General features: G+C 43.0%; 1 protein-coding gene and 1 long non-coding RNA gene across 2 annotated transcripts; one reads left to right on the top strand and one right to left on the bottom strand.

Moving 5' to 3' along the window:
- Positions 1–327: 327 nt before the first annotated feature.
- Positions 328–1,427, bottom strand: LOC310900568. The gene is made up of 3 exons (XR_014585223.1): positions 888–1,427; positions 701–792; positions 328–467 (listed from the first exon to the last, which is right to left on the bottom strand). It is a non-coding gene; the product is annotated as an uncharacterized lncRNA (long non-coding RNA).
- A 108-nt stretch (positions 1,428–1,535) lies between these two features.
- Positions 1,536–3,317, top strand: GSC (goosecoid homeobox). The gene is made up of 3 exons (XM_083838721.1): positions 1,536–2,166; positions 2,380–2,639; positions 3,005–3,317. Exons 1-3 carry the CDS (start codon positions 1,839–1,841, stop codon positions 3,155–3,157), a joined length of 741 nt encoding a protein of 246 aa, XP_083694847.1. The 5' UTR covers positions 1,536–1,838; the 3' UTR covers positions 3,158–3,317.
- The last annotated feature ends 8,859 nt before the right edge of the window (positions 3,318–12,176 follow it).

The raw sequence follows: 12,176 nt of genomic DNA, 5'->3' as shown, positions 1-12,176 counted from the left end.
TCACTTTATATCAAATTTGCAAAATCCGCACAAAGGTCAGCTCCTAAATACCGAGGGCGGAAAGAAATTGATCAGGGAATAAATGAAGTAAAGCAAACGACGCTAATAATTTGTCTCATCGCGGTGTATTAATAAAGTGAGAATTAAGTCCTGGGGTTCTTCTTCCTCCACGTTCATACGAGCCTTTTACTAGAAATAGGTTTTTGGTTGAGATCATTCTCAGATGCAGTTATAAATCCCGGAATTTCGAGGAAAGGAAGGATAAAAGTGCGAGTAAGCGCTAACGAAGATATTCTTTGTTGAGGCAAAATAATGTGTTCCTCACAAACGGACCTTAATGGGTTGTTTTCATTTCATGCGTACAATTTCCTACCTTCTTTGATGGAGGGCTGATGGGGTAAATAGTCTAATCTTATTCAGTTCACCTCCTGTGGATTCCCAGTGACAGTCGTGACAGACGAAGTATTCTGCAAATCACAAGAGCCAGCTACCAAGAGAGCCAAACGTCTTAACAGGAAGAGTTTTAGGGATTTTAAACTGCTCCATTTTAAATTCTCGGAGCATGCAAAATATAAAGTTTGCCGTAATACCGCAACTCTATGAGCTTCGTTTTCTAAGCTAGGAAAGAATTTATTTTTCCTTAGAAAAAGAAAAGAGAAAGGCACCGGAATGGACATCAAAAGCGAATCGGAACACCTACCAGACCCGGGGATTTGAGATGGCAGTGGTCATTAACATTTCCACCTTCTGGCTTGTTTAAAAATAGAAAGTGATACCTGTCTGGATCTGAATCTGCAGAATAAAACACAATAAAACTGTTTACAACATTCACGTGTCCCAGTTCCGCCAGGTGATCTATGAAAAGAGGAAAAAAATAGTTCATTTACTCAGCAGAAGACGTTGTTGCATCAGTGCATAAAGCTTAAATCAGCGCAACGCACACTCCTCAATGCCGCTTCAGTTCTCCGAGCCGGGGGACGCAAAACTCAAACCCAGCTAACAGAAACACTTGGGGGGAGGGGGGATTGCATGCTTATACCGAAGTTTATTATTTTTTTTTAAAACTTGCTTCTTAACCAATTCGGAGCATAAATAATGAATCCGAGCTTCAGACGGAGGAAATCGCACCCACTAATGTGAACTAACACGAGCAAAGTAGGTGCATAATAGACGAGGCTAGGAGCTGCTAACCACTTCTGCACAATGGCATTAATAAGATTAACCTCGGCAATTAGCCGGTGCAGCAGAGATCAAGCCTAAATCTGGGGCCTTTCAAAAAAGCCCACTAATGGAAAGGATTACGTTAATTTCATTAATTCTCAATACACAGACCCAGGCTCCTTTCACTCCTTTGTGTAACCCCCACCTCTTCCCCACCGAAAGGGGGGGGGGGGGGTGCAAAATCAAATCTGGTTTTGTTTGTCATCTGCATATTACCAGGAACTAAATCCAGGATGACGTCGCCTGGGTATAAAAAAGGGAAGAGGTTCAGATGGATTATACTCCGTGCAGCCCTCTGGGTTGAGATCAGTAAACAGGCGAGAGTTGAGGGGGGAAAGTTCCAGGGGTGGATCCAGCGCACACACACGCGCGTTCACACGCACAGCGGCGCGCAGACACACACGCACACTCTGCCCGCCAGCTGCCCTCGGAAAAAGCTCCGCTCTTTTCTCTCCGAGCCCCCTCTTTTTTTTTTTTTTTTTTTTTTTTTCTTTCCAAAATTCCTCCGAAAAGTTTCGATTCCCCGTCTCCTCCGGCCTCCCCCGCCCTCCACCGCAACCACCCTCCCTCCCCCCCGCGGCCGGTCCCCGCTGCCCTGCCCCGGCACGGTTTGGGGCATGCCTGTGAGCATGTTCAGCATCGACAACATCCTGGCGGCCAGACCTCGCTGCAAGGACTCGGTGCTGCTGCCCCCGAGCGCCGCGCCCGTCGTCTTCCCCAGCCTCCACGGGGACTCGCTCTACGGCAGCGCCTCCGACTACGGCGGATTTTACTCCCGGGCGGTGGCACCGGCCTCGGCGCTGCCGGCGGTCGGCGGGTCCCGGCTCGGCTACAACAACTACTACTACGGGCAGCTTCATGTGCCCGCGTCCCCCGTGGGCCCCTCGTGTTGCGGGGCCGTGCCGGCCCTGGGAGCCCAGCAGTGCTCCTGCGTCCCCCCCGCAGGTAAGGGGCACGGCGGGGTGGTGGACGGGTTTGGGACGGGATTGGGACGGGATTGGGACTGGATGGGATGGGACGGGACCGGACAGGACCGGACGGGCTTTCTTTGTTCCCGGAGCCGCGGGGTTAGGAGGGGGTGGCGGGGAGCGGGGGCTCTCCGGGGGGAGCAGCAGTCTCATGCGAAAGCCTGTCGTCGTCTCGTCTGTCTGTCCGTAGGTTACGAGGGCACTGGCTCAGTGCTGATGTCCCCTGTTCCCCATCAGATGTTGCCCTACATGAACGTGGGCACTTTGTCCCGGACGGAGCTGCAGTTACTCAACCAGCTGCACTGCAGGCGAAAAAGACGGCACAGGACTATCTTCACTGACGAGCAGCTAGAAGCGCTGGAAAACCTCTTCCAGGAAACCAAATACCCGGACGTGGGCACCAGGGAACAGCTGGCCAGGAGGGTGCATTTAAGAGAGGAAAAAGTGGAGGTATTTCGGGCCGCCCCCTCCCCTTGCCTTTAAACGCGCGGGGTGGAGGCGCCTCTGTACGGCTCCTCCAGAGTAACAGGTTTGCCGGGGGGAGAGGGGTTGAGATAGGTTGGGGGGGATTTTATTTTATTTTTTCCCCGTTTCCCCAGGGTGTCCTTGTGGGGGCGGCGGGCGGCAGCCGTTCCCCCAATGGAACCCGGGCGGGAGAACGCCCGTCGGAGCGCGGCCGCCGCCTGCAAGGGGCTGCGGGTGGAACAAGGCAGGGCAGGGCCCGGGGAGGGGGCCGGGGGCTGCGTGTCCCCTAACCACCTGCCTGTCCTCTAACTGTCCCCCTAACATAACCACTCGGCTTCCTCGCCCGACAGGTTTGGTTCAAAAACCGCAGGGCGAAATGGAGGAGGCAAAAGAGGTCGTCTTCGGAGGAGTCGGAAAACGCGCAAAAATGGAATAAAGCATCCAAAACTTCTCCGGAGAAGAGGCAAGAAGACGGCAAAAGCGATTTGGACTCCGACAGCTGATACCTCGCGGGGGGCCGCTTCCCGTGGACTGTAGGATACGCTCTGGAGGATGCTACTATCTTGCACAGGCTCTGCCTTGTCGGACGGGGAAACTATCTGTATATAATGTACAATACCCCGAGTTGATTGCGTGTAAATAAAATGTGGTGCGGAGGTGTTACACAGGTAGACGGCGGCGCGTCTGCGGGCCGGCGGCGGGCAGGGGCGAGGGGCGGCTGCTGCGGGCGGGTCTGCGCCGTGGGAGCCGGCGCAACGGGGCCCGACGGGACCCCGGGGAGCCGGGGGGGAGCCGGGGCGGGGGGCCGGGGCCGGGGCCGGCCGCCTTTCCCCTCCCGGGGCCCGAGAGAGCGGCCGCCCCCGGCGAGGAGGCCGGCAGGTGCCGCTTGGAGGGCTCCGGCGGAGCGCTGAGGCTTGGCACGGCTCGGCCCTGCTTGGCTCGGCTCGGCTCGGCCCGGCCCGCCCCGGTTGTTCGCAGGGACCCTTGGGGGCCGAGGCTGCGGGCCGTGGGCCGCGGGCGGCTGCAAACTTTGCTCCTTCTCTCGTCCTTCTTCGCTCCAGCCGCCTGTGATCATATCGATCCGGGATTTATTAGGCCCGCGGCAGCACGCCTGCCTCTCTTCTAGTTTATTTTCTTCTTTTCTCGCCCTAACAGCCCTGGTGGGTAATCCCCCGCCCCCGTTGCTGCTCCCTCACCTCCTTTGTGTTCCCGGCTCGCAAACCTGAGTCAAGCTGGAAGCAACGGTCTTCGAAACTATTTGCAGGCAAAGCAAATCCAGCCTCCCACTTGTTACTCTGTTGTATTTCCTTGCACTTTTCTCTCACTCTTTCCTGCCTTCTGGACCTATGCCCTGATGAGTTTCTGAAGAGTTTGTCTCTGATGCCCGATCGCACGAGCACACAGCAGTGTTCAGATCTGCTGTTAATAAATTTCAGCCACTATCTGAAGCACTATATGTAACAGACAGTATGAGCACTTGCATGTTGCTCTTGGGGGATGTTCAATCAGAAGTTACAAATGGATTTTTAGTCCCCTTTGAGGCAGCACCTTCGCTATTAGGAAAGCAGGTCTCACTTGACTCTTCCCCTTGGGAGGCCCTCGTAGTAGAGACACCTATTCTCACTGTAAAATTCATGCCTGTTTGTTCTATGCATTTTTTCCTATGACTCCCAAACTCTGAGCACTCGTCCCTCCAGAGCTGAGCTACCTCTCCGAGACAGCCGTTTCCTCAGGTTGTTTTGTTGAGAAAGGCCTTTCCCTCTCCTTGTCAGTGAAGACTATAAATTGAAAACAAATGACACGAAGGTGTGAAGTCAATGCAGAAAACCTCCAGATAGAAATCTGCACGTTGTGTCTTTCCTTCAGAAGTTAAGATTAATTAGCAATAAGTGAGATGATTTTCCTTAATTACAGCCAATGCCTAAACTCACCTGTATCCATTCTGCTTGTCCAGGTTAGACAAAATATTTGTTTGTACAAATGATCTCATCATTGCTTCTGGTGACACCAGAAATGTTCTACAGCAGTGTTGCTTGTCCTCATGCATTTTCCCCCTTGCATTCTTTGTTTTTTCTTTTTTCTTTTTTTCTTCTTCTTCTCTCTCTCTCTTTTTTTTTTTTTTTTTTTTTTTTTTTATGGGTACTGTATCACGGTGCATAGAGTAGGTGCTAGTGGAACGGGGAGGATCTCAGTGGTTATCTGCTCAGGTAACATTTCCTAACATACTCGCGTTTCCTCACAGATGTGGTATCTCTGAGCAAGCTCTCAGTGTACCAAGCTGTAGGTATATCTGCCGTGGAAGAAATTAACTCTGGTTTTGTACAAGTCAGTCCTTTAGGGGGCTTACAGTTTCATAGCTACTACTCTCTTGAAGAAAAAAAGAAATTTAGCCTCTTTTGTTACTTAGCACAGCAGAGAAGGAAGGTGAAGAGCAAACTTCTCGATGGATTCTTCTGCTTTGATACATATCACAGTCTGGTTCTACAGAGCTGTTGCATTTTGGAGATGCTACCCTATTACTATAGATGCATATCTGATCTCCATAAACTATATTGAACTGCAGCCAAGCAGCACTGAAAATTATTTTCCAATTTACTGAAAATTAGTTTTCAAAATAAGTGTTTGTTATGTTATATGCAGGAAGTCTCACTGAGTATGTTTTAAATCCATCATCTCCTATGTATTTAGTCATTATTAGGTTTTTAAAGTGGCAAATTGACCAACAAAAAAACAAGTCTAAGGAGAGCATTCACCAGGATTTTGCAAATGTTTAAATATTTCCTTTATTTCCCATGTATAAATAGCCTCACTGCTACATTGGGAGCTTGGCAGAGTTTTGTTTTGCTTTTTTGCTGTGCAAGTACAGGAGGATGGTAATTTTGGAAGTCACTGTTAAGGATTTTAGCCTACTTAGTTCGATGTGAGACTTAAACTGGATCTGGATTTGTAAGGGATGGTATTTAAATACATTTCTGATAACTAGTACTAGTTATTTAAAATTGTAGTTCATATCTTCAGAGGTTTAGACTTTTCCAGGGGACCAAGGTGCTCAAGAGCTGTGGGAGTTCCAGGTCACAGAACTTGCCCATTTGTGGACTTATTTTCAACTTTTTGTTCTGTGGAAGCAAATGATGTTACATTAGAACAAAAAACTTACATTCCAAAACTAGCTTTCTATGCTTGAGGCTGTAATGAAATCACCAGTGATTGCTTTAAAATTATATTGTACCTTAATCTGAGTTAATATCTGAGTTTCCTATGAAATCTTGATTACCAAAGCCTGATGTTGCAGTCACTGGTATCTGCTCTTAATACTACATGTAGATGTAAATCTATTAGAGTTGATAATATTCCTTTAAAATCTAATTGAAAAGCAATTTTAATCTTGATCTAAAAGCTTTAGATTACTTACTAAAAATGGTATTTGTACCATTAACCAGTAGGAGTATTGGCTACTCTTTTGAAAGAGGAGTATTCTCTCACTCTTTTTCTCAACAGTGTGTGGCAAAAACCTAAAGGTTTTGTTCTCCCTCTCTTACACTACCAAATCAGATCCTATCTAGCCTGGAAGAACCTGATAACTGAAAAGTAGTGAGAAGATGACATCAAAAGGATCAAGAAAGTAGAAAATAAATGCTTCACAGGATGAAGATGATTGTAATAAAATCTCTCTTTAAATTGTTGTGTTTCAAAGGCATAAGCAGGCTCTAGATGTTTGCCTCGATTTTTATTTTGGATGAACTCCTACATGCCAAAATGCAAATCCCACAAAACAATTTTCATTATTTTCTCTGTAAGTGTAATAGGGTAAGGCAAGGCAGGGGACCTGAATACTTGCTATGTTCTAACAGGTTCAGTTCTGACAAAGGAGCTTTGAAAAAGCTAGTTGCAGTGTTGTATGTTCATACTTGTATAAGGAGTCTGAAACAGATTTTTTTTTCCTTTGGTCTGTGTCTCCTCCACTGTAATTTACAACATCACATCTTGGTGTAAACCCATTCTCAGAAGATTTAATATGACTGAAGAACTTGCTTGGCACATTGTTTGGTTCATGGTATTGACATACTATCTAGGTTTTAGAACACAAGTTCAGTTTCTTGCTGAAACTGATTTTCTTTCACCAATTTTCTGTGAAGCATAGGACTTTTTATTTCTAAATTTGATTGTAAAATGAATAATATTCCTTTCAGATCTCACAGGAGAGAGAGTGGGGGGAGGCTTACAAGAAGAAATATAAGCTACTTCAGAGGCATGCTGTTGTAGTGAAGAATTATTCCAGATAATGCTATGCATTATAAAAATAATTGAATAATTATACAATAGGACCATACACTAAATAAATCTACCTAACACTAAGCTGTTTCAGGTTATGAAATTTTCTTGAAACGGAAAGTCATAACTTGGGACATTTAAAGCTAGGGAGAGCAGACTGAAGTAAGGGTACAAGACAGAAACATTCTGCTGTGTAGAGTCAGCTTGAGCAATCTGATGGATATCTTCATCTGTGCCATCTGTCTTTAGATGGCCAAATTTTGTTCCTGTTTAATACACTATTTAACACATCTATTCAAGTAGTCTTGTAGTAAGTAAGACTGGAAAGCAGAGGTCAAATTATTTTGGCTGGCGTAAAGTGATTTATTATCATCTGAAAATCTCGACACCCCCCCCCCCCCCCCCCCCAGCCCCCTTTTCAATTTTACTAATACTCAAGTGAACTGTTTCTGAGCTTTACCATAATGGGATCCTGGGAGTATAAACCATGCAAGCTCTTTCTTACATGACTTGTGAAGCAAACATTTGGATTAGTGAAAGTCATAATAAATAAATAAATAAATGCAACACGAAGGTGAGTTCATATATTTTTGTGCTCCGTCTGCATTTATTGGTTCTCTGGGGTTATACACCATGGAGCATAAATGAACAAAAACCCAAAGAGTTTTTGTTTTGTGTTCTACTCCCTTAGGGTTTCATTCCATTTACACTTTATGTTTTCCTACTTCGGAGACTTGACTAAATCTAGACAGAGAAGTTCAGTCAAATTACTTTGTTTCTCTGGGGCTGCCACTTACCATGATTTGATATACAGAGTCTGTTATACATGGTAACAGTTGTAGCTGCAATACCTTAGATTGTAAGCAATTAATACAAAGTTTAAGTGACCTATCTCTAAAATCTCTGACAACTTTAAACATAGAAACCTGTGTTGTTTTGGTGCAAACCAGAATATCATAACTACACAGAGAGGGAGTGGAAGTTTCAAAATAAATTAAAAAAAAAAAAAATCAGGCTTCTTTCACTTTTTGTTTTCAGGATAGAATAGATGTCTGCAGAGAAACATAGCCTATGTCCCTCAAGGACATAAAGCTAAACCTAATGCACAACTGAATGGAATAGTATAGAGCCTCAACAGGAGAAAGGCCACGACACTTATAGCTTGAAAGTACCTGTGCAGTTGAATGTTGAAAGTTACATCATCCTTGTCTTCTAAATGATGTCTGAATACTACTGTTTGCATTTCTTTCCTTCTCCTCATCTGGACAAACATGCTTGCTTACCTTGGAGATTTGGAGCTTCACCTAATTCGTATACCTCAAAACATATTTAATAAGTGTGCCAGCTTAGAAGTTCTAATTGTCCCTTTACATTATATCCAGACAAAGGGCCTTTCCCCAGATTTCTGAACTAAGCATTGAATCTTCACCAGAGTCTGCATGTGTTTATTTACGTCAGCACAAAGACTATGATAAATCTTCATGAGTTTCAGTCTTTGAGGGGATTTATTCAGTGGTTGCTATCCAGTAACTGCAGAGTGCTTTGCTAACATTGTGCATGGTGTTTTGATCTTGGCTGCACCCTGGCAAGAGGGACAACCTAGGTATATGGAACCCCTCCTCTCTTTACTCCTCCATGTAGAACTGTCTCCTTCAAAAGAGCAGCTTCCAGCAGGGCTTTGACTTCCCTTCCTGTGCAATGTAGGTGGACCTGTGGACAAGGCAGATTTAATACATTCTTTTCTTAGGAGAAAAAAAAATAAATCAGAATTCAGAGCCAGCCTCTGACTCTAACGGTATCATTTCAGTGATCTGGTTTGCAACATAGCATCACAAACCATTTGCTCTGTACTGCAAACTACAATGCTGGGATGAGTTGCTGAGAATGAGGGTAGGAATTTCTGAAGCTAGCATCACTCATGACTCCAAGGTGTTATGAATGTAGAATCTGATTATAACTATTTCCTTTATTTAGGACTTTTGGCAAACTGTCAAATAATTTAGCTGTGATTTTTCTGAGTAGTCCCAAGGTAAAGAGCTACTTCATTAGCATTAATCCATTTTACTGTTGGAGAAGCTTAAGCACCCCGTCCTCAAGGAGACATGCAGGAAATTTTTGGCACAGTGTGGAGAAGCAGAAGTGATGTCATACTTTTGGTGGTGAATTTTATACTATCACCATGATTTCCTTTCATCCTGATGGTAATTTGGCTTTTCTGGTAGAAGTAAAGCCTTCATGGTTATGCTTTATGTGATTATATATAAAACTTCTGCTTCATGAAGAAATGGCACATTTTTGCCATGTGAGTGAACCCAAACTGAAGGCTAAATTAATGGAAGATAAATGAAGGAAAGTGTAATATATTTTTGGTGTATGAAATATGTATTTTAAAAAGTTACAAAATGAAATCCCTGACTTGCTTTGCTTGCACACCCAAAAATTTGTCGAGAGTGTTGCATGTGCAAGGAATGCAGTGCCAGTAGAGAGTGAGTAACATTCTATTAAGAACAGAGAATGGAAAAGAGTTATTTTAATGCCAAGTTTCACCCCATAGTGGATAATTATAGCCAAGTTGTAAACCCCTTAAAAGCTACAAGGCACCAGCATAATGAAACACATAACCGAAATTTACTGTACATGTGTAGATTGTGAGCTTACTCTTGAATATTTAGTCTTCAACTTCTTAAATTTGTAGTTTCCACAGAGGGCTTATAAGTGCTAGAATTTTGATTAACTGTCTCAAATAAACTACTGCTATTGTTATCACTATAAATCTCCCTAACCTAAGAGCTTTAAGGAGGCTGATATCTTCTGTGGAAACTGTAGCGATTCAGAAGGGCATGAACCCAGTACCCTTTATGTGGAGCTTCCTGTCACTGTACAGAAAGTCTCAGGCAATATTTACATGAGTTATTAGGTCTTATTTGTTTAATAAAATACTTCAATTGTTTTTTGTACTCTGCTTATTGTGCATGTTTTTAGAACATACAGGATTTTTAATTTTGGTTAACCCTGATGCTAAGGAGACACATCTTCATGACAAAGCTTTTTCACTGTCGTCTCCTTTAGCCCAATCAAAAGGATAAAATGGAGGCCTGACCCAAAGCTTTTATGAATTAATGGAAAATATTCTTCTCAGGTTGGTAATATTTCCCATTTAGGTCAATGGATGGGATTATTTTGTAATATATTCCATGAAGATAGGGCACTAAGCCCTAGTCAAAAGGTGTAAAATGATTATAGGACCACTGGTAATTTTAGGGGAATTTTATCTCCTTAGAATTTTCTGTGTTCTGCACTGACTTAACTGAAGTGGTTCTACCCACCTTGTCCAGGTGGGTAGATTTTATTAGTAGAAATGGGTTTGTATTGCTAAAGTCACTGCAGCTAATGCTATTGTTAACGGAATAAGGTTTAAGGATGTATCTGTATTCATGACAAAAATTTTAGTCATTTTCATTTGGGGATAAAAGTCATGTTACTAAACTGAAATAATTATACTAGTGCAGCAGTATTTAAATGAGCAAATTAGTTCTGCTTTTCAGAGACAGCAATATTGTTGCAAGTGTATTCTTGATGTAGAAGTATTTTCCATGCAATGAGGCTTGACTAATATCAACATTAAGCTCTCAGGCCTTGTGTAAGGTTTATCTTCACCAGCACAAAAGCAAGGTAAAAGTTTACTGGTACCCATAATGCTTGCCCTTAGAGGAACAGCTGATTTACCAGATGTTTAAGAAAATCCAGAACAATGTTGCTGAATTGGAAAGCAGCTGTGTTTTTCTCTGCTCACGTATTCATTGGTGCAGCTGCTTCAGATATCCGGGCATCTAAATTATTCTGACATCAGAAGAAAAAACATCGAAACAGGGACTGATTATGGCCATATTGCTTATGATGGTTTAATGCTATGGCTGACTGATCACTGGGAAAACTGTTCAGCCACCAGACACATTGCAGTTAAAGAGCAAGTAGATTTCATGTTGAGGACTAAGAGCTAGGACATTAGGTGCACTAGAATCATTCTTACTAATATCCCTCTCTTTGAAGTAGCTGTCTTAGGAACAGGATCAGTTTCCATTGCAGCTTCACAGTCTTTTCTCTTGAGAGCTGAAAATTTTAGTCTTGTCTGGATGGATGTCAGATGACCTCAGAATTAAAACAGAAAAAGGAAAAGTTTCTATATTAGATCAGATGTTAAAAATAATCTTCTTGAAAGTGTATTAGTCTTGCCAAATTCTGCATGTTTTTGCTTTTCTTTTCTCAGTCACAAATCTAAGTTTGGTTAAAGACCACTGGACATTTAAATGATGACTAGCTACTAGCTTAGAACTGGTCTACTGATCCCATTCAGTTTATCTGAATCTTTAAATCACTTCTGGATCAGCACAAAGTAGAAACAGCTGTCCCAGAAAAATGTCTAAAGTCATTTCTGGACAAAAAAGGACTTGGTGTGGCCTGGAAGCAGTACTCTTCCAAACTACATTGCCAAGCCACTCATGGCTCTAGATCAAGAAGGAAGAAAAGCAGGTAAGAGATGTCTCCCCAGCTTTCCAAGTCAACAGTAGATTTAAACTGAGTGTGGCTATGAGTGGCTATGACTATTGTTAAGAGGATTTGGACCACAGATAAAACCAATAGAGTTATTGGGAGTTTTGGCTGAAGATTAAAACCATTTAAGGTTTGATTGAAAGTATGTTTGTACAACTGATGTTTTAAGAATTTTTAAACAATATGAGATACATTTCAAGTTTATTTTTGGAACAAAAAATTGAAATGCAGTTTTGTTTGTATACCATCATGTGTTTTTGTTTCGTTTTATTTATTTTTACTTCCCTTTACTGGAAGTTCTTCCACTGTTGTTTCAGCATAAGTTGTGAAGATAGGAATTTACACTTGTAAATAACTGAAGCATTCTTGCTCGTTTTAGAAACCCTAAGATTTTCTGATAGCTCATAGTTACAAATATGTGACTTTCAGGTTGTAAGGTTCCACATAAACCAGTCATTTTTCAGGCAGCTCAGGAGACCTATGGGATGATATTTACTATAAAACTGAAAACATCCAAAATCTATCTTTGGTATTGAGGAGCCCTTTGTACAGAAAAATAAATGGAAGGTCACACAAAGGCTAATGATACATAACTGTTGCACATAGCACTTGTAAGGACTGAGGTTGTTATTTACCCATTTCATAAAGTTTGAACCCATAACGAGCAGATATGAAGTGGAACTCAGTAACAATACCAAA

The sequence above is a fragment of the Anser anser genome, assembly GCF_964211835.1.
Source record: "Anser anser genome assembly, chromosome: 5".
Lineage (NCBI taxonomy): Eukaryota > Metazoa > Chordata > Aves > Anseriformes > Anatidae > Anser > Anser anser.
The sequence above is the reverse complement of the archived record's forward strand: the minus strand, read 5'-3'. Positions and strand labels throughout refer to the sequence as shown.

Bases quoted from the DNA above. Each gene is read 5' to 3' on its own strand.
- GSC (XM_083838721.1), top strand. From the start codon at position 1,839: ATGCCTGTGAGCATGTTCAGCATCGACAACATCCTGGCGGCCAGACCT. The intron at 2,167-2,379 runs GTAAGGGGCACG...GTCTGTCCGTAG, and splicing joins CTCCTGCGTCCCCCCCGCAG to GTTACGAGGGCACTGGCTCA. The intron at 2,640-3,004 runs GTATTTCGGGCC...CTCGCCCGACAG, and splicing joins TAAGAGAGGAAAAAGTGGAG to GTTTGGTTCAAAAACCGCAG.